Consider the following 22,756-nt stretch of genomic DNA (forward strand, 5'->3'; position numbering starts at 1 on the left):
TGCCATTTTTTTTCTGTGGTGACTCTCTCTGTAAGAGGCACGTTCATGGCAGTGGCAAAAGTAGTTTTCAAGCAACTTTACTGTGTTCAAAATTACCACTTTAAACTTTTATTTCAAATAAATGCTGGTATAGTTTTAAAAGTTTAAAATCAGTAGCTAGATTTAGCTGTTAGTATGTAAACGTATTCTTAAATTTAAATTTGATATGCTAAAGGATTCCAGATCTGTAGGTTGCCTGTGACATACATTCCTTCTGGTTAACATCAAAATTTAAATCTTTCTGTCAAATTCTAAGATTCTAATTCAAATCTTAGTGCTACTCAGAGGTGTAACATCAGGAACATTGGTTGCCTTGCTGGTGATTATTCGAATGTCACCGTTCCTCTCCCTGCTGTTTGCAGCACTTGATGAAGAGGACTCATGGTTAGGAGGTCAGCCTCCAGAGTCACATAAAATCTCAGTGCAGCCACACACTGCTTAACTTCTGTCACGTGCAAATCAAGGAGTCCTTATCTCCCAGAGGGTCCTGCAGACCCTCCAACCTTGCTCTCAGTAGCGCCCTCTTCCTTGCAGCAGACAGCTCTGCACTGGAGCGCCTACTACAACAACCCGGAGCACGCGAAGCTGCTCATCAAGCATGACTCCAACATCGGGATTCCTGACGCGGAAGGCAAGATCCCGCTCCACTGGGCAGCCAACCACAAGGACCCCAGTGCCGTGCACACGGTGAGATGCATCCTGGTGAGTAGAGTGCTGTGCGACCCCAGAGCCTTCCTAGGAAACAATGATAGCTACAGAAGCATAGGCATGGCAGACTGGCAGACAGTGAACTGAGAATGTCAGCCCGTGGGCTCGTCCCCTGAGAGCCTCGCAGTAACAGTTACTCCAGCCGAGGTTTTCTCTGATGCACTCCCTCCACCAGCCTCATGTTTCTCATTCCCTGCTTTGTTTTGCACTTGTTTCTAATCTGTTGGTTTTTTTTTTTTATTTTTGTGTATGAGGTGTATGTGCCTGTGAATGTGTGTGTGTGTGTGTGTGTGTGTGTGTGTGTGTGTAGGAGGTGTTTATACATGTGATGCGTGTATATTATGTCTGCACCAAGGCCAAGCGAGACACTGGGGATCCCCCTGTCCTACTCTCTGCCCATTCCCTTGAGATAGAGTCTCTCCCTGAACCTGAAACTCACTGCTTCAGCTATGCTGTCTGACAGCAAGCTCTTGGGGCCTAAGTGTCTCTGTCCCCCAGCGCTAGGGTTAAAGTCCTCACAACCAAGGGTGGCTGTTGACAGAGGTGCTGCAGATTGAACCTGGATCCTTTACTAACTGAGACACTTCCCTGGTCCCCTGCTGGCTTTTAATATACAAATTAGACTTTTAAAAGTATTCGTCCCTTGTTTATACAGTGATTGTTGTACATATCCATTGGTTTCTTTCTCTATATTTACTTTTTTTGTTAAGAAATAAATTTATTTTCTTTATAAATTCTCCAGTTTTAGGTATTATAACAGCATAAAATATAGCAAGACAAATGATCTATATGAAAGTATTTGTTATTTGAAATTGGTTTCTTTGAATCAGGGAAAGAACTACATGAGTTATTTAGGGACCATCTTAATTACTTAAGATTTATTTTAAGAATAAAGATGTAAACACCAAACAATTAACTTGTTGATAATATTACCTGACTTCGCCATTAATCAGCATTACTCTTTTGTTATTGATTTATGTATTTGTAAATATAGATATTCAATGCCCTCTATTCAAAAGGATAACGTAAATATGCTCACTTAGTTGTATGCATGTTACGGATCCTGGCATGGCCCTGGTGGGGACAGAGTGACACGGTGACATGGTTCCTGTCCCTGGGACAGGGCCCCGGTGTGACCCTCTATATTTTTCTTTCTTTCTTTTTTTTTTGTGTGTGTGTGTGTGTGTGAGAGAGAGAGAGAGAGAGAGAGAGAGAGAGAGAGAGAGAGAGAGAGATGCATGCATGTATTGACAGCGTGTGTTGGTATGTGTGTGAGGGTGCATGCTCATGTGTATATGTGTATGGAGGAGGCCAGTGGTTGATGTCAGATGTCCTCATCATTTCCCACTTTGTTGACTGAGGCAGGAGGGTCTCCTGTAGAAGCCAAACCATTATGTAACTGAGGATTACCTCGAGCTTCTCCGCCCAAGTGCTAGCTAGCATTACAGCCCCATGCCACCAACACCTGGTCATCACCCGCAGGACAATGTACACACTAGGCGAGCACCCTGCCAAGTGAGCCTCAGCTCCAGACGAAACCGCATTTTAACTGTTAAGAATATCTTTTTAATGTTTTTCTTTTATTAAATTCAAATATAATTGCATCATCCCCTCTTCCCTTTACTCCCTTCAAAACTTTCCATGTCCTATGCCACCTGACCTCCTGTTCTTCAAAGCTCATAACCTCTGTGTCTTTCATTGTTGCTATCTTGTTCTTGAAATCTAGTTTTCCTTGTGCCATCCTACACATATGCATCCTACATCCTATGCTTCTGTTGTTTACTTCATATGGCTTACAACTTTCTACCTTTTGTTTGTTTGTTTGTTTTTCTTGCAAGTCAAGGCTGTTGCTGTCTTAGTGGTCAATCCTTTGTAAGATGATCTGCCTTTTCATTCAGACTGTTTTTAATTCTGTGTTTAACATTCTATAGTTCCTTTGCAATATGTCCTGGTGTGATCTTTTGAAATAAAAAAAAATATCATGTTTGATGGGCAAGGTAGCACATGCTTGCAATCCCAGCGCCTGTGTAGTAGAGTCTGTGAGATCAGGAATCCACCATGAGTCTGAAACTCATGTGGTGTGTACAAATCATCCTGGTCATTGTGATAGTTTTTGTTTCTGCTCACTTTCCATTGCATCTTTTATTTTCTTACAGATTTCATAGATTGTTGCCTCATGTAAACACACCTTTCTTTGAGAGCATAGGTCTGTCAAACATTCGATACCATTGTCATCTAGAAGTTAATGGTCAATAACCTTGCAATTGAGTCACATAAAAGTAAATAAATTATCCCATAATGTTTTAACTAAGCATACCCTTTAACATTTGGAACAGGGCTGGCTGCATTTGTAGCTGGCTTAGGACATAGGTAGTCCATGGCCCCAGGTTGGACACACCCTTTGTTGGTAAAATGGGCTGACTACATGGGAAGCTGTAAATCCAGGCTGGCCCTTCAGAGAGTCAAACTGGCGCATCAGGACTTGGGTCTACATGTGACCTAACATAAGAAGGAATACTGGGTGAGGAAACTCCTTAGCTGAAGCTGTTCCAGGAAGCTGAGACATGAGGGTTCTGGGCAGGCAGTGTCCCTAGAAACTGGGAAATATGTTCTTTGATGTCAAAGGGACACTTAAGCACATCATAATGTCTGCTACAAAGATCCACAGAAGAGTCGGTAAGTGCTGGGAACTTACAGAGAAATAAAACTGAATGCCATAGAAACAGAGGTAAAATTTTCAGCTTCATTCATAAAAGCACCTTAAATTAAGCATCAGGGAACTATCTTTGAGCTTCATACTAGGAATAACATGTAGGAAGCTTGATAATACCAAGTGATTGATCTGAGCCAGCGTGTGGAACATAAACACTCTGCACGCTGTGGTGGCGTGTTCATTGGGCCAAGCGTTTGTGAGCAACTTGACAGTGAGCAGTAGAAGTTTCAAAATCCTTCAATTAGCAAAGCCTCTTTCCATGTGTATCAGAGGAAAATCTCACATTTTGAGCTGCAAGAAATATGTGAGGGAAACAGTCTTTGCAACATTATTTATGATGGCAAGAAAAATGAAAATAACTGTTCCTCAGGAGAAAAATGGACAACAAAATTCTAGTTTAACAAATTAACTAGAATCAACAGGGATACTTACAAGAGTAATATAGGAAGAAAAAGTTGCCAAAGAAATTACAAGGGTGCTTCCATGATGTAAATATCAAAATCACGTGTACAAACTGTATGTTGTTTATGGACTACTGCATATGTTAACAAAACAAAACACTGCTATAGACTAATTTACAACAGACACAAAAGCACATTAGGCAAAGCGCCACACCTTTTTAATGCAAGCATGGTAGTTACTCTATTCTTTATTTCTTATATTATTGATAAATAGGAAAGTTAGTTGTTAAAGATTTAGCCCATACATTTAAGCTCTCATTGTACTTGTACCTATAGAGAATGTGGAAGTTTCATTTTAAGAAATAGTTAGTACGGGGGCTGGAGAGATGGCTCAGCAGGTTAAGAGCACTGACTGCTCTACCTGAGGTCCTGAGTTCAATTCCCAGCAACCACATGGTGGCTCACAACCATCTGTAATGGGATCTGATGCCCTCTTCTAGTGTGTCTGAAGACAGCTACAGTGTAGAGTATACATAAAATAAATAAATAAATCTTTAAAAAAAAAAAGAAATAGTGTAAATGGCACATGTTATTTATAGAGAATCTACATGTCTGAAGTCTCTGGTTCTTAAAAATAGGATGCTGCTCCAACAGAGTCTTTATTGAACTGGCAAGACTATGAGGGCCGCACACCTCTGCACTTCGCAGTCGCTGATGGAAACCTAACAGTGGTGGATGTCTTGACCTCCTATGAAAGCTGCAACATAACGTCTTACGATAACCTATTTCGAACCCCACTTCACTGGGCAGCCTTACTAGGTACGTTCTGCTGTAATTCAGAGGACCGCTAGTAGGAAAGACTTTCCAACTACAGAAGTTCTGTACCTTCACATCTGCTGTGGGCGATGTTAAACATTTCCATATCTAATTCAAATGCTCAATTATCTCCTATCCTGGCTACTTCTAGTGCACCTTACAATGGGGTAATGTAAACTAATTCTCCATTAAACACTGGTTCCATTGCAACATCATGTTATAAGTTTTTACTTTTATTATAAAGGAATGAAAATTCATTGACAAGTTATGAATATAACATAACCTGTCTTCATATTCATGGCTGTTCTGTGGGCAAAGGAGGCCATTCATTTGATGCTTGTATTCAGTCCTTGATATTTGATATTTTTTTCCTCATACCTGCCTTGTAACCTTTTAGGGATCACTGTTTTTTTTTTTTTTTTTTTTATGAGAGGGCAGATGTATGCCTGGTATGTATGCTTGTGTCAGATTATTTGAAAGAGTACAACCTGGGAGCTTTTCTGTTTTATGCAGTAGTTTAACCACTTATAGTCATTATTAAAAAGTAATATTTTTTTCTTACTCTATGGGCATTATTAATCTTTTCAGAGGGGCTTTTTCTTAATGTTTTCTTGCCCCTTTGTTTTCGCCCTCTGTCAGAGAGTATGTGCTGCCATCACTTGTGCCTGCCTGGTGTGGCAGGTGGCAGTGTAGGCTCTGTTGTGGTGACTTTTCAATTTATTGAAATCTTGTTTACCCATGAGTCAGAGTCAAGAGCTAGACCTCACCTGTTTCCTCCCGCTCATAAGATGAGCTGTGCCCTTTTCTCATTACAGCTTTGGTTTTGTGAAAAGTCTGAGGGTCCACTCAGTAAACAGTCTGAGGGTCCACTCAGTTAACAGTCTGAGGGGACTGCTCAGTTAATAGTCTGAGGGTCTTCTCAATTTAGCAGTCTGAGTGTCTGCTCAGTTGTGAATATCTTGCTTTTAATTTTTAAATTGCACACCATATGTTTTAAAGTGATTTTCATTTTTCCATATGGTTTTTATGTCAGACTTGTCATTTAGTCTTTCTCCTAAGGTGTTTTTTACCCCTTTTCTGTTTCCTCTAAAAGTGGGTATACTTCACAACTTTGTTTCCACTTCACTAAATTCATTCTGTACATTCTGATTTTATTATTCCTATTACATGGATTTTTTTATTTCAACTGTGTCTTCATTCCTGTTGGCCTCTTCTATATTTCTTACACTCATTTTATTTCCTTCCATCAGCTTTTCATGTCCGCCTGTTTTCCTCCTAGGATGCTCTCTTTTGTGTCGTAGAAGCCATCTCTTTCTGACTAAACTGAAGATGCCTAACAATTTCTCGCCTTTGCTCTGAGTCTTGTTGAACCGTCTCTGAGGTACGCCCTCCATCTTTCCAGTGCTGACTTACTTTCCCTTATGAATGTTTTCTTTGCTCATCAAACAAGAGTAGCTGTACCTAGACTGACAGGACGGCACAGATAGTCGCCAGGCCTGTATTTGGGCTAGGAGGACTCCATCTTAAACTACATGTGTGGAATGAGTACATGAGCACAGCCCCAGCCAGATCCCAGCACCCAGCACCCAGCACAGCCTTGCCCTCTTCAGAGGGCTCCTCCATCATGGTAGCTCCTTCCCTGCCCTGTCCCCACAAGGCTCCGTTAGAGAGTCCAAAAGGCTTTCCTAAGTTTGCTAGCCCTCTGTGTGGTGTAGTGTTATGCTGTTATGTTTTTTTGAGACAATCAAACAATGTCAATCAAACAAACTAGTCTCAGTTTTTCACTACTCCTGCCTGAGCTCTCAAGGGCTGGGGTTTACAGGCACACACCACCACACCCAGCTTGTTAATCCTTTGACTCTTTGTACAGTTTCTCCCTTGCAGAAACCAGTTCTTTCAGACTGTACTACAGACTGTTAGCCCACCACCATGCCACAATGCCTGATCTCTTATTTTGTGGAGTATGAACCTGCAGCCTTGATGTTCAAAGAGTAGGGAACAATATTGAGGGGGTGGTTAGTTGTCAGAGTCAGAAGAGGTTCACTTCAGTTAGTTCAGCTGAGCAGTAGAAGGGAGCTAGTGTTCAGCTCTCTGGAATCAGAAAGCAGAACGTTGATGGGCAGTGAAGCCAAGAGGCAGCAGCTGAGCCTGGCACTTGCTGCCAGTGTGCTCTCCTTCCTGATGAAGTATCCTGTTTTAACTGTCATAAGTTTTGTCTTCATCCTGACCTGTCATGGGCATGGGAGGGGGGGGAGGAGGAAAAGGCTGTGCTCAGAGCTGTGGAAACCGTGATTAAATGCTGTTGAATGCTACTGTTTTGTTTTGCTTTTTCTTCTTCTTTTTTTAACCTTCTGTCTTTTAAATGGATTAAAAACTAGCTTATCCCTTTGTGCGTGATGCCTACCTTGTGTCTATTCTCAGGCCACACGCAGATTGTCCATCTCCTTCTAGAAAGAAACAAGTCTGGGACGATCCCTTCAGACAGCCAAGGAGCAACACCCTTGCACTATGCAGCTCAGAGTAACTTTGCTGTGAGTTACAATTCCCCTTTCCCTTAATGAAATGTTCATTTTAATATAAGTATAGCTTCGTATTCCATATAAGAAATAATATGCCATGGTCCCATGTCCCTTTCAATCAGCCTAGTCTAATGATAGACGGTGTACAGTGTTATCAAAAGGAGGTTGGCACTGATGTAATTCAGACTGCGCCTGGTTAAAGTTCATGTATCTGAGTTGGTAGAGTGGTTGGCTCTTAACCATCTTTCTGTCAGCACCGTGATACAGGTAATGGTGTGTGTTTTTATAAGGTTTTATGTCACTACTTAAACCCTCTGTATAACCTTTTGTCTTATGCTGAGTGTACTGCCGTATTTTGTGACTTTTGTAGCACTAAAGATGCCTTACTGTTTGGCACCCTGCAATTGTCTTGAAAGCCCTTCAGCAAGACTTTGCAGCGGGAAAAGACAACCGGGATCTGGAATCCTGACCATGCACATTGCTGGCTGTGTGACCTCACACAAACTTCTTAACCTCTCTGAGTCTTTGCTTCTTTGTAGATAGTTTTATAACTCTAAGTCTCCTTTCAGGACTGCTGGAAGGTAGAGCAAACTTTATGTAAGTGTCTACTGCACCTGGTGTAGAGCAGGAGCCTACACAGGCCGTATTCCTATGAGAGCACTTGTTTACATACAAGAGCAGGTGTCCAAACACATTCTTATGATCCATGTTCGTGATTGTGGATTGTATGCATCTGTGAAGGCAAAAGTGTGAATTGTTATACCTAGAGACCCTGGACGTCCTCTACAGTTCTTCCCTGATGGATCATAACATGCATTCTTATCTGTTATGTCCTGGGTTCACTTGGCAGCGTGATGGTGTGTAGTCTGACACCAAGACGTTAAGGAGGCCACAGTTGGTTTTCTGTCTTCATCGTGAATGTACAGTGAAACTCTCCATAGCTCTGGCCTGGGCAGAGCATAACCCCTACTTTTTGACCTTAGTGCTCTACTGAGCATCTGATTTTCATTCCTTCTTACTCTGCAGAAGCCAGTTTGATCCTGTCTTGTATGCTAGTGATTCTACTACATTTCTTTTTAATAAGTCAAAAACTCATGGGTGCCCTTTGTGACAAAAACGTTGTGTGTCTGCTCTTGGGTTGTTTGCAGGCTGGCCATCTGTACACTTACATTGTTTCCTTCATAGCCTCCCTAAAACTTTACTCAATGCACCACTTAGAGTTTTGGCAAACCATCATCTTTTATTAACTCTCAACAATATTTGGAGAAGTAGTTCTTTTTTAACACAGATGGGAAAGTCGTGTGGCCCAAGCTGATGGGTCCATGGAAGTGAAAACTCAGAAGCCTGAAGGTGGGTCCCATTTACAGGTTCTACGAGGCCTTGCCCATAATCGCAAACCAGATTTCAGACTCTAGCTTTAACACAAATGCCAATAATTAAATGTTTATCAGTGGGAGTAAGAGAGAATGGTAGCACATTATAGATATTTGAGTTAGGTTGTCTGCTAGTTCCTGAGTTGATTTTAATAATTGTGCACATTTCTAAGCTCTGTTGCAAGCTTAGAAATAATTACTTAGCTTCTGTTAATTCCACATAAGGTTGCTATTTTCTTTTTTGAAAAAAAAAACAAAAATAAACAAATCAGGAAAGAGTTTTAAAACTAGGAAACCTTACCATGCTGTGGACAGATTGCTGGGAGTTCCAGGTTTACATCTGTTCTTTACCTGCCTCCAATATTTATGTGGTCATAAACCTGCATTTCTTACAATGTAAAATAAGGACTAAATTAGATGAGTCTTTATATTTATTCTTTTTTATTGTTATATATGTATAGATTTTTGTCTGCATGTGTGTCTGAGTAACGTGCCTAGTAACCTTGGAGAGCAGAAGAGTGTATCAGATGACTAAATAAAATTTTTAAATGAGTTGAATGCTACATTTCATAGTAACTTTCGATCAGCAATCAACAAATGTATTAACTACTCAAGATTTTTAGTAATCAGATACACAGAGAAACGATCCATTTGCCTTCTCTAGAGGCACACGTGAATATGTGGGTCTCTGCAGGTCCAGTGTACAAGCAAATGTATAACTTAATGTTAGTCATGACACTGAATTCTTTAAGGCCTTCTAATTTTCATTCCTAACCATGGCCTTAAAAGTTTGAAAGCTTGATCAAAGAGACTCGTTCTCAGTTATGTGACACTTGTCATCTTTTAATTTTATTAAATTATTTTTTGTTCTTTAACAGTTTTATTCATCCCCACCTTCTCCCCAGTAAGTTCCCTATGTCCGTGTCTTCTGTGTGTGTGACACACTGGGCTTAGTAGGGTTGCCTGCATGAGTGAGAGGTTGTTTACTGGAGCATGGACAACTTAGCACTAATGAGGAGAGCGGCATGAGTTCCCCAAGCCACCACTGACTGTCATGGTCCCTCAGAGAGGGGTGGGGCCTCACCAGACATGTTGACAGGGCCAGGCTTGTGCTGGCGGCCAGAGCTGCGGTGAGTTCACCATGGGCCAGCCTCGTCATGTCCAGAAAACACTGTTAGGCAGCAGCCCTTCCCAGCCTCTGGCTCCTAGCAGCCCCTCTACCTCTGCTTCAGCATTTGCTCGGAGCGGGCAGGCATCACCCCAAATTTAAGGGTGTTGAATGAGAAAATTGATTATGTCCTTAAAGTGTTCCAGAAACAAAAACTAATATAAGGGAAGAAGATCATCATTTTCTATGGAAATTGAAGTTTTATTATTCATTAAAACCACCAGGGGAGTGTTCCTCTTTCTCCATATCCTCCCCAACACCTGCTGTCTCCTGAGTTTTTGACCTTAGCCATTCTGACTGGTATGAGGTAAAATCTCAGGGTTGTTTTGATTTGCATTTCCTTAATGACTAATTATGTTGAACATTTCTTAAGGTGCTTCTCAGCCATCCGAAATTCTTCAGGTGAAAATTCTTTGTTTAGATCTGTACCCCATTTTTTAATATGGTTATTTGATTCTCTGGGGTCTAACTTCTTGAGTTCTTTGTATATATTGGATATTAGCCCTCTGTCGGATGTAGGGTTGGTGAAGATCTTTTCCCAATCTGTTGGTTGTCGTTTTGTCCTTTTGACAGTGTTCTTTGCCTTACAGAAACCCTGTAATTTTATGAGGTTCCATTTGTCAATTCTTGATCTTAGAGCATAAGCTATTGGTATTATGTTCAGGAACTTTTCCCCTGTGCCTGTGTCCTCAAGGATCCTCCCCAGTTTCTTTTCTATTAGTTTCAGTGTGTCTGGTTTTATGTGGAGGTCCTTGATCCACTTGGAGTTGAGCTTAGTACAAGGAGATAAGAATGGGTCAATTTGCATTCTTCTGCATGCTGACCTCCAATTGAACCAGCACCATTTGTTGAAAAGGCTATCTTTTTTTCCACTGGATGTTTTCAGCTCCTATGATCAAGTGACCATAGGTGTGTGGGTTCATTTCTGGGTCTTCAGTCCTATTCCATTGATCTACCTGCCTGTCACTGTACCAATATCATGCAGTTTTTAGCACTATTGCTCTGTAGTATTGCTTGAAGTCCGGAATACTGATTGCCCCAGAAGTTCTTTTACTGTTGAGAATAGTCTTAGCTGGAAATCAGTCTGGCGGTTCCTCAGAAAACTGGGCATGATACTTCCGGAGGACACTGCTATACCTCACCTGGGCATATACCCAGAGGATTCCCCTGCATACAATAAGGACACATCTCCACTATGTTCATAGCAGCCTTATTTATAATAGCCGGAAGCTGGAAAGAACCCAGATGTCCCTCAATGGAGGAATGGACACAGAAAATGTGGTATAATAAAAAAATTATAAAACAAAAATAACAAAAAACAAAACCATCAGGGGAAACCCTCGTCTCCTTCATGGAGCCACACAGGTGCTTTCTTACTGTACAGATGTGCTCTGCCACCGCAGTGTTCAGATAAAGTCTCCTTACAGGAAACAGTCAAAGTGTTTCTAACGCATCCTTCAGTGAAGGATGATTCTGACCTGGAAGGAAGAACATCTTTCATGTGGGCAGCAGGAAAAGGCAGTGATGACGTGCTCAGGACTATGCTGAGTTTAAAATCGGACATCGACATCAACATGGCAGACAAGTATGGAGGCACAGGTAGGAACTGTGCATGTGCTCATGGTGCTTCCGGCGCTGAAAGGTGCTACCAAATTTAGAATACAGAAACTTGAGGTCTAAGATAATGTTATTGTTTCTAAGATAATACTGTTTGACTTAGCTTTTTACTTTTTAAGTTTGAGTTTGCCAAGATCTTACTCCAAAGGCTTTATTTCTTCCAAGTATTACAGCTAAAATTAGTGTCTCTACCAGGTAAAAATCAACATCTGGTTTATAGCTTTGGCTGCACCTTGGACACAAGATAGAAACTTGTCTCATCATTTACTTTCTCATATTTAAAAAGAAAAAATACAGCCCAGAAACTTACAGCTATGCATAGTTGGGGCTGAAGGGATAGCTCAGTACAAGGCACTTGCCATGCAAGTGTGAGGGCCCGGCACAGGGCGTGGAGGCCTGTCAGTAATCGCCATGCTTGGGAGGAGCAAACAGGAAACCCACAGAGCAAGCTGGCTGACCTGTGGAGTCACAAAGACCCCCTGTGTAAATGTGCAGGGTAGAGCATAATCGAGGAACTGATGTCAACTTTGGGCCTCAACACACGTGTATGTGTGCACATGCATGTATACTTCGACATATATGCCCATATGCAAAACTGTGCATATTTAGTAGCTGCTAAATATTTCAAAATATGTTTTAAGGGATGACTGCATATTGCTGTCTCTTGTTAGAACTTCGCATGTCTCTAGAATCTTCACTTCTTCACAGTCTTATCAGTCTTTACCAGACTCTTGCTTCAATTTTTCTTTGTTAATAGAGACCTGTAACTGCTTACTGGTTACTAAGAGGCATAGTATTTATCATCCAATAAAAGTCTCTTCTTTGTCTGAAATCCCAATTGCAAGTCAGAAGGAAAAGAAGATCTCTAGCACAGCACTGAGTACAGCCAGAACTCAGAAGTGGCCTCACTACCACCCACACAGCACACCAGCATATACATGGCCAGAGTTGGGGGCCGGGGAGGAAGGAGGAGAGAAAAAAGGGGATTGCATTTAGCCACAGAGAGGTGGAAACAATAAGAGAAAGAAAAACATACTTAAAATTAAAAGTAAAATTATTGTGAGCACTTACCATGACTTTGTCTTCTGTTTTAGCTTTGCACGCCGCTGCCCTTTCTGGCCACGTCAGCACCGTGAAGTTGTTATTGGACAATGATGCTCAAGTAGATGCTACTGACGTCATGAAACATACTCCACTGTTCCGAGCCTGCGAGATGGGACACAGAGATGTGATTCAGACGCTTATTAAAGGTGAGCTGGCACAAGTGCTTCTATAAGGGCTCACACCAAGGTCGGCACTCCAGCTCACCCAGTGTGAATGCTTTCATTCACAAAGTCACGGGTCAGAAAGTTCAGGAAGAGTGCCCAGTGGCACCAGAAGAAAACTGTCGTCACCCGTGACCTCACCTGTTGGTGAACATGTGATTCAGGTTTCCACTTTGCAGTCACCTAAAGAGGATGAGTCCCAACCTCTGTAAACCCTCAGGAATTCTCCCGAGCTCTGGCACTGACAGTGCATAATGCATAGACCTATTGGTGGCGGGGGAGCTTTTAAAGAGAGCTGTTACCTTTTTAAGCTTCTGCTCCTTGCAGTAAGCACTGTCCACACTCTGACTGCCGCTCTGCTTTGCTAGGTGGAGCACGAGTGGACCTGGTTGACCAGGATGGACACTCACTTCTACACTGGGCAGCGCTGGGGGGAAACGCTGACGTCTGCCAGATACTAATAGAAAACAAGATCAACCCAAACGTGCAGGATTATGCAGGAAGAACACCACTTCAGTGTGCTGCATACGGAGGGTACATCAACTGTATGGCTGTGCTCATGGAGAACAGTGCGGACCCCAACATCCAAGACAAAGAGGTAGAGACCCTGGGCTTTCCCTGCCACCAGCTCCACGGTGCACAGGATCCTTCTCTCTTATGAGTTAAGTGGAAAGGTTATCACTCGGCGGAGAAAGATGATTTCCATTTGTCCATGTTCTCTTCTAGTGCTCATCTATATCTTTATGTTATTTAGCATATGTATACACATATATAATATTTAAAATGCCTTTGTTCACTTAAAATTAACACCAACATTTTCTCAGTTGATATATAGTCTTTCTCGTGATCACAACTGCTTAATATCCTGAAATACCAAGAGCTTTATATTCAAGAATTGTTCATTCCACCCTCACAGTGACCAGATGAAGCAGTTACTGTCATTTTCCTACTTCACAGCAGAGAAAATTGGAACTTAAGCAGCTTCAATGATAACTCTGTAGTGACAGTACTTGGGAGTGGGGAGCCCTTAACTAAACTCTCAAGTTCAGTAATTAACTCCCTATGTGGACAAGTCTCCACCTTGATTATCTCATTATTTTTCTTGTTTTGGATTGTTCTCTTAGAATAATCCCTCTTAGGAGATTACCGAATCAAAGTAACAAATGCTATACAGTGGGATTGGCTGTGATATGTAGTGTGTGAGTGTGTGTGTGTGTGTGTGTGTACTGCCAGAATCCTAGAAAGGATTTAATCCATACCTCTTCCTCCTCTATGTAGTATCAGTTTCCCTCAGTTTCCCTAGCACTACTTTTGGAGGGCTGGCTTAACTCTAAAAGTACTATCATAAGTCAGGTTTTCTAAGTCAGAAAATAGTTTCTCTATCAACCATTGAGGAAGTGTCCACCCATATTGCTGTTGTGTGTAAAAACAACATAATGAGGAGCTGGCAAGTTGTCCGAGTGGGAAGGAGACATCTGAGTCCTGCAGCTGACTGCTGACCGCCTGCTTGCTGGGCCAAGGGTGTGCATGCTGAATACATTAGGAATGCATCATTTGTAATTTAGCATGTTCTTTATGTTGTGCTAAAGGAACAGTTTCTTCCATACTTTTATCAAGCAACTTTCCATTTCTGTTCATTTTTATGGGTAGCACTTTGGAATCATCTGTTTTTGGACTACCTAGGATCTCTCATGTAGTTCTGAAAAGATTTGATGATGATGGTTATCTTTAACTCATTCTAGTTTCTCAGCCATCTGGCTTTTAATACTTTATCATTAATTACATGAGATTTTATTTCTAGATGCTTAGATCATACTTAGATTTCTATCAAATATTCTTTGTGCATCTACCAACATGATTACATTTTTTTCTTCTTTTTTCTCTTGATAAAGTAAATCAAGTTGACTGAATTGTGTTCAGATGTTAACCTGCCTCACACCTGTAGATTGAGCCTCACTTACAGTGTAGTGGGCATTTTTATATGTGGGTGGATGTTGTTTACTGATGTTTTAAGACCTTGTACTTACGTTCATGGTGATTTCCCTTTCTTAGTACTTGTCAGGTTTGAGTAGGAGTTTCTAACCTTATGAATAGGGCTATAAAGTATTTTTCTAGGAATTTTTGTAGGATTGATGTTACTTCTTCCTTAAGTGTATAGTAAAATTTGTTGTTGAAGTCCACTGGTTGTGGGAACTTTCCTAATGCATAGTTTATTAATAACTGAAATGGCTCTTTAGTGGCTGTTAGACTATTCTGTTTCCTAATAATTTCCTTTCCACTTTGGTAAGTATACTTTATTGGGAATTTTTCCATTTTATTCAAAATTTCAGTTGTATTTATAAAAATTGGTCACATCTGCTCTTGTCTATATTATGTTTTAGGACTTAAAGCTATTTCTCCTTTAAATGCCTATGTTGATAATATATATATTATCTGTTTTCTTTTTATTTAAATTCAACCTGTGTTTTTCAGCCATTCCAAGGACATCTGTCTTTGTTGACTTTGCATTTTGAGCACATCTGTTTTTGGAATGGTGTTGGCTCCGTCTTTACTTCCTGCCACCACTGTCCAGGGGTCTGACTTCCTGTTGGATTGGTGGGCACTTTTTATACTCGGTCTCATAAGCCCGACACTGTTGAGCTCCTGATCCTCCTGCCCTCCCCTCCTGAGTCCCAAGTATTAGGGTTGAAGGCACCCCCTTTAAATTTATTTTTCTTTTCTTTCAAAGACAGAACATCACCATGTAGCTCATCCTGGAACTTATTTACCCCAGGCTTGGGTAACTTATTTACCTCCAGCTTGACATCTTCCCGTCTCAGTTCCTGAGCTTGGATGTTAGCTTCTTCAGATGAAAACTTAAGTTCCTCATGTTTTCAGTACTCTTGTAAGAGTCGTATGTCACCCTGCCCGCCAGGCCCTGCTTCAGCTCTGCCCTGCTTTCAGTTAAGGCACACACACCTTCGCTGCCGCCATTCATATAGCTAATATTTGCTTCTTTTTCCTTTGCTTTATTTGCAAGGCTGTGCATTACTTGGGAGTCTGTTGCTTATTTTCCAAGCACCTGAACATTTCCTTATTTCATAACCTTAATGCTCCTTGTGGTAAATTAGCACAAATATCCAACACAAATTAGTTATGTCACAGAGTCTCGCTGGGCTAAGAAACCAGAGTACAGCAGAGCCGCCTTGTTTCAGACCTTAAGGAGAAGCAGGGTTTCTGTTGTTCTGTTTTGTTTATAACATTTCCAGCATTTGGAGACTGCTTGACTCACAGGCATCCTCCACTGATACCAGCTCCCAGCACTTTTACCCCTGGAAAGACCCACACAATAACCCGGAATGGCCTCCCCATTGCAGGGCAGCTGCGGTTCCCTGTAGCATCACAAGTCAGGGATTCTAGAAGTTACCATAGAGACATCTTTTCAGGGTAGGATATTCTTCTGAGACATTCTTATGATCCAGCATATGGCTAATTTTGGTAGACACTCCATATATAACTGAGAAGAATTCCAATTCAGTCATGGTTTAATGCAATGTTTGTGTCTATATACCAGTCTTCAGGTTGTGTTACATATGTCTTCTATATCATTAGTGTTCTCTTACATGTTTCTAACATCAGCCATTTCAAAATAAAGCAACTTAAAATCTAATACTATAAAAATTAATAAATAAAATTTTAAAACTATTTTTCAAAATTTACCACCATGATTTTGGTTCTAATTCCATGTTTGTCTGATATGTTTAGAATCTGGATTAGGTGTATACATATTTAGGCTTGGGATAGCTTCCTCTCTGATACCTTCAACACTATAAATGCCTTATTTCTTTTCTGCACTGTTTCATGTCTTCTTTTGCTTTCTTTTTTTGGTTTATATTTAATTGTTTATATTTGTGTGTACGTGCATATATGCACACACACAGACACACACATACACAAACGCCTGGGTCCCATGATCTTGGGATCAAACTCAAACCATCAGACTTGGTGGCAAGCAACCTTTTTTATTCTTTTGTGACATTGAAAATTTTAAGTACAGGCTATTTGTATTAGCCAGAGTTCTCTAGAGGAACAGAACTGATAAAATGAATATATATTCACATATATATATATAAATATGTTTATATATATTCATATATATTCATTTATTCATTCAATTTTCCATATACACACACACACACACATATAGGTGGGGATTTATTAGAGTGGCTTATAGACTTTGGTTCAGCTAGTCTAACAATAGCTATCTATCAATAGTATGTACCAGAATCAAGCTGTTGTTTAGTCCACAAGGCTAGATGTCTCAGCTTGTCTTCAGTGTACACCAGAATTCTGAAGACATAGCTCTAATTCCAGTAATAGAATGAACTTGCTGGGCTGGAGAGATGGCTCAACAGTTCAGAGCACTGACTGCTCTTCCAGAGGTCCTGAATTCAAATCCCAGCAACCACATGGTGGCTCACAACCATCCGTAATGAGATCCAATGTCCTCTTCTGGGGTGTCTGAAGACAGCTACAGTGTATTTACATATAAAAAATAAATAAATAAATCTAAAAAAAAACCAAATAGAATGAACTTGCCAATGGGAGTAAGGCAAGCAGACACAGAGTAAGTTTCCTTCTTTGTCCTTTATATAGGCTGCCAGCGGAAGCCATGGCCCAGATTTAAGGTGGATCCTCCCATTTCAAATGATTTAATTACAACAAATCCCTCACAGTACCTAGCCACTTGTGTTTATGTTAATCCAGATGTAGTCAAGTTGCCAACCAAGAATGACAATCACACCACTTATTTTATTAAACTTGACTCAAATTGGATTTGCCTCCTGCCTTCTGGTAGTGAAAGTCAAGAAGGTTTGCACTCTTGGTTGGAATGTCCCACCAGCAATGTCAGATCTTCCTTGCATCTCATCGTGGGCAGTGTACGATGCACCCACTTTCAGCAGCATGCTAATTGTGATTGCTTCAGTTGAGAACCATCTGTTTTCTCTGTTATATCCTTCATAGCATTCCTTCCTCGTTGTTGATCAATCTGAAGAGGAATTGTTTCTTCCAAGTTATTATAACCATGTGTATGCACTGCTCACTCCAGCACAGTTGGTTTTGCTCATGCTTGCAGGGGCGAACGGCTTTGCACTGGTCCTGTAACAATGGCTACCTTGACGCCATCAAACTACTGCTAGACTTTGCTGCTTTCCCTAATCAGATGGAGAACAATGAGGAGAGGTAAGTCATTAATGGGGAAGGGCAGTGAGCGTAGTGTTGTTCATCTCGCATCCTTCAGTCAGATGAAAAACTCCCAAGTTGAGGTATTGGTTCAGAAATAGTAAGTACACTCGTAAGGAAGTGCTGTCCGGGCAAGCCTGTGCCTGAGGGAAGAGCCAAGTTTTCATCCAGCGGTCACTTGGACCCAGGGGAGTTTGCTCCTGCTCAAAGCTTTGGCTACTGTTTACAGCAGGCTCCCATTTGCAGGTGGGGAAAAGGACCCTCTTCAAGCTCGTACTTAACATGTGGCCAGGCCCAGGCATTCATCTAGGCCAGCAGAATGAGTTATATATGCAAGTTGGTTCTGTTACTGGTGAGGATATAATTAGTGAACAAAAGGCTGCCCTCGAATGTCTGAAAACACGGAGAAGCTGAGACGAAAGCTGAACATCCGTAAATCCCCACAAGCATTGCCTTCTTCGGTAGCATGGTTCACAGAGATGTGCTAGGGTGGGAGTGGAGCTCAGTCCAAGTGCCTCAGTCCACACACACACACACACACACACACACCCGTCATGGTTAGAAACAGACAGTGCAAAGTGAAGTCTAAGCAGGAGAGACTGTGGCTCTTGGATCTGGGAAGATTCTCGAAAACTGTAGGTAAAAACTGAGTCTGTGGTCAGGTTTCACATCTCTTCCAGAGTCTGTCTTAGTTACAGAAAAAAAAAAATTGAAGATGCTTCTCTTTAACCTCCAAATTAAAAACAGAAGGGAAAGATAAGAATCTCCAAATTAGTGATTCCTTTAAAGAACTTCTAGGGCAAAAGGATGGCTCTGCAGGTAAAAACACTTACCGCACTAGCCTAATGGCCTGAGCGCTGTCCCCAGAACCTACCCTACGGTGGGAGAGAGCCAACTCCTGAAAGTTGCTCTCAGATCTCTGTGTGTACCATGACATGTGCTCACCCACATTCACTCACACACACACACACACACACACACACACACAGCACATCATTGTCAATCAATAATTAAAAAGAAGGATTTACTATAACAATGTTACTTCCTAGCTGCTCTCTTTGTAAAGAAACAATGGGGAAATGTTCTGGAGAGAGTGGCAGTGCCCTGGCCTGCTTCTGTCTCCATGGCAGTGCACATGGATGCACACACGTAAGAAGCTGGCCTTGCTGCTTATGCGTATTGACATCCTGACTTGGGCATCCTGCTGAACCCATCAGCCATTCCTGTGTGGCAGGTCCAATTGTATGTTATCTCTCATCAGTGTCTCCATTGTCTCTTGGCTGGTTACCATCAATGTAGTGCTAATTTATACTTCTTGTGCATAAACATTAACCAAGTGATGTACCTCAAATAGACATCATTTCTGCCAACTTCTTCTGGCTCTCAGTCAATAGCTATCTGACAGCCACTCTCTCATGTCAATGGGAATATTCACAGGCTTGAATGTTTCTAAGTGGAATGTGGGATGGAATGCTAAGAACAGCACAGTTGCTGAAACACTAGATATAAGCGTCAGCCGTAAACCTGGCTAGATGTTTACATTCTATCTGTTTGAAGCTAAGTCGATTGGATCAAAAATCCTAATTAGAGGAGTTATGCATTACATTTTACTAAGAAATCCCTGCTAATTTTTGTTAGCATATCCTTGGGACTGTGCCCGTGTTATATGTAGATGAATGCTGAGACAGAGATGGACTGACAGGACTCCACAATTTGCTTTAAAATATTTCAGAAAAATTCAAAGGAAGAAATTAAAAGAAATAAACATAGCAACAAAACCTTACTAAATACACATATTGTATGCAAATTGATCTCACAATCACTTCTGTTTTGCCAGAATGTATTCAAGAGTTGATAGAAAAGGAGGTTATATTAAACTGGGAGCTACTTGTAATTAATTATAGTCTACATTCTGTAAAAACTGGTTGCATAATTGTCAACAAGTTGCTTAACTTTCCTGGGTCTCTGTTTATTTATGAAATGAAGATGTTGCATTTAGTGACTTATAAAGGTCAGTTCACATTACTGCCCTGTGATCAGTGCTCTCTGATAATCTCATTATCGGATGGATGTGCAGCCAGAAGAGACAGTGTCCAACTCTTAATTCTTCAAAATTTACAAAATAACATCTATTTATAAGTATCAGTTGGTCCTCTCTTCCCCAAACAGTAGTGACATGTTCTGAATTGAGGTGTTCTGAAATGACCAGTTATGTTTTTCAGCTATTGGGGTTTCAGTGAGGAAACTGTTCATGAATCTGTTATTCACCCAACACAGTCTCTGAATTCAGTTTCTTTCTTCCTTCCTTCCTTCCTTCCTTCCTTCCTTACTTCCTTCCTTCCTTCCTTCCTTTCTTTCTTTCTTTCTTTCTTTCTTTCTTTCTTTCTTTGTTGTTGTTTTTGTTTTTTTCCGAGACAGGGTTTCTCTGTATAGCCCTGGCTGTCCTGGAACTCTGTAGACCAGGCTGGCCTCAAACTTAAAGATCTGCCTGCCTCTGCCTCCCAAGTGCTGGGATCAAAGGTGTGCGCCACCACCGCCCGGCTTCAGCTTCTTTCTTGAAGCAACCAAACCACCCTTATTTGAAAACCTTTTCCTTTTATGCCTTCTGCAACTATTAGGTAGGTTTTGCAGAAAGATTTTCTCTTTAGTAGCCATTATGAGGTTTTCTGAGCCTAACCTTGCATCCTTATAACTGTCTCCTTTTCCCTCTGTACGTGGTGATCCATGGTTGTGTGGACTACCTCAGTCACCCTGCAGACTCTGCCTCAGAGTAAACATGAGTTTGGGTCCTATGGAAGTGTTCACGGCAGGCAACTGCCGCATCATAACCCCCACTGCAGCATGGGTCCTGTGCTCATAAGGGCAGCAGCTGATAGGCAGGGACTGCTGCATGCTGGGCACAGGGCACCCTTTCCACCCACCAACCACTTTCCCCATTCACTTTAACAGAGACAGCTAAGGCCCCAAAAGATCAAATCTGTGCTTGGAAGTGACATTACTGCCATCATTGGGAGAATATGTTTACTTCAGTTTTTGCCCTTTAATCCCATTCCAAGTCTTAAAATATAAACATTTAAATGATGTTTTTCCCTGTAAATTTTTTTTATTATTTAGTCTCATTTACTGGTCTTTTTGTGATTTTTAAGTTCCATATCACTTTTTCAGAAAGGACTTCCTGTTTATTATTTCTCCAATCTTCCATGAAATCTTCCAGTACCTGCATGGTCCTTTTTCTTATAAGTAGCTCTTTGCTCCATCCAGACCAGTTCAGTACATGATACAGTATACAAGACTCTTTAGCTAGGCGTGGCTGCACATATCTTTAATGGCTGTGTCTTAGTTAGGGTTTTATTGCTGTGAACAGACACCATGACCAAGGCAACTCTTATAAGAACTCTTCATTGGGGCTGGCTCACAGGTGTAGAGCTTCAGTCTGTTATCAAGGCGATGCATGGCAGTGTCCTCAGCTGGAGGAGCTGAGAGTGCTACATCTTCATCTGTAGGCTGCTAGGAGAAGACTGACTTCCAGGAGCTAGGACTAGGGTATTAAAGCCCACTCCCACTGTGACACACCTACTCCAACAAGGCCACTCCCTGGCCCAAGCATATACAAACCAGCACAGGCTACCTAGAGACATCCTGCTTCAAAACAAGCAATCCAAAGTGTCTCTTTTTACCCAGGTGGCTACACCTGGTTGCACCAACACCATTTAGTCAACAATTGAGCTCACCTGCAGCGACTTGTAGGAACCACCTGTGTCTTGGAGTCAGTCTCCCCTATCTGAAAACAGGCTGCCTTTTGTAAGCATTAATTATAGTCATTACAGAAAAATAATTTGGAGAACCTTCCAGACAGGTGTAGGGAATCACTTGGCACAGGACAAAAAGAGAAGTGTTCCTGTGTTCACATAGTCACTACCTCAGTGGTTCTCAACCTGTGGGCCTCTACACCTTTGGGGCCAAACAACCCTTTCACGGGGATCCATAGTAGATATCCTGCATATCATATGTTTACATTATGGTTCACAATGGTAGCAAGTTACAGTTAATGAAGTAACAACAAAACTAATTTCATGGTTGGGGTCCCCACAGCTTGAGGAACTGTATTAAAGGGTCCCAGCATTAGGAAGGGTGAGAGGCACTGCTCTAGCTTGTGAGCCAGCTCCCCAAGCTCAGCTGCACAAAGGCTGAAGCTGCAGCCTCTTGGTTTGTATTCCTCAGAGAAAAAGAGGGGAACAGATTAGGTTTTGCCTGGGAAATAGCCCGTGGTAAAATGAGGGTGTTTGTTTGTTCATTTGTTTAAGATAGGGGTTCTCTTTATAGCCCTGGCTGTCCTGGAACTCACTCTGTAGACCAGGCTGGCCTCAAACTTAGAGATTCGCCCCTGCCTCTAGAGTGGTGGAACTGAAGGTGTGCGGCACCACCTCCCGGCTGCTGCAGGGTCTTACTGCTAGGTGCTAACATCAGCTTCACTGTGCCTTGAATCACAATCCATTCAAAATCAGTCTTCCTCTAACTTCAGGTACACACCCCTTGATTATGCATTGCTTGGTGAGCGCCACGAGGTGATCCAGTTCATGCTGGAACATGGTGCCCTGTCCATCGCAGCCATCCAAGACATTGCTGCCTCCAAAATCCAAGCAGTCTACAAAGGATACAAGGTCAGGAAAGCCTTCCGAGACCGGAAGAACCTCCTCATGAAACATGAGCAGCTGAGGAAAGACGCTGCAGCCAAGTAAGTGCGGGCGAGCCACTGAGAAAGCTGTAGGCTGAGGGGGGGCGCTGGGCGGACGGGCGTGTGAGGGGCCAGCGCTGTGCAGGGTCAGCTCTGCCACCTTCTTGCTCTGCCTCCCTCTACCTTCAGCGGACTGGGGCCCTAAAGAAGGAGGAAGACCCAGCACAGAGTAAGCTACC

The 22,756-nt window shown here is 41.8% G+C and overlaps 1 protein-coding gene across 4 annotated transcripts in view; it reads left to right on the top strand.

Moving 5' to 3' along the window:
* Invs (inversin) overlaps window positions 1-22,756 on the top strand; it is a 155,395-nt gene that overhangs the window by 95,293 nt on the left and 37,346 nt on the right. For 2 of the 4 annotated variants that reach the window (XM_052176473.1, XM_052176476.1), the window contains exons 5-12: window positions 574-741; window positions 4,500-4,680; window positions 7,099-7,208; window positions 11,165-11,336; window positions 12,449-12,604; window positions 12,988-13,217; window positions 17,736-17,842; window positions 22,365-22,577. In XM_052176473.1, the coding sequence (XP_052032433.1) occupies window positions 574-741; window positions 4,500-4,680; window positions 7,099-7,208; window positions 11,165-11,336; window positions 12,449-12,604; window positions 12,988-13,217; window positions 17,736-17,842; window positions 22,365-22,577 (1,337 nt within the window). The remainder of the gene's footprint in view (window positions 1-573; window positions 742-4,499; window positions 4,681-7,098; window positions 7,209-11,164; window positions 11,337-12,448; window positions 12,605-12,987; window positions 13,218-17,735; window positions 17,843-22,364; window positions 22,578-22,756) is intronic. The other 2 variants (XM_052176475.1, XM_052176474.1) reach the window with 2 other exon arrangements.

The sequence above is a fragment of the Apodemus sylvaticus genome, chromosome 3, assembly GCF_947179515.1.
Source record: "Apodemus sylvaticus chromosome 3, mApoSyl1.1, whole genome shotgun sequence".
Classification (NCBI taxonomy): Eukaryota; Metazoa; Chordata; class Mammalia; order Rodentia; family Muridae; genus Apodemus; species Apodemus sylvaticus.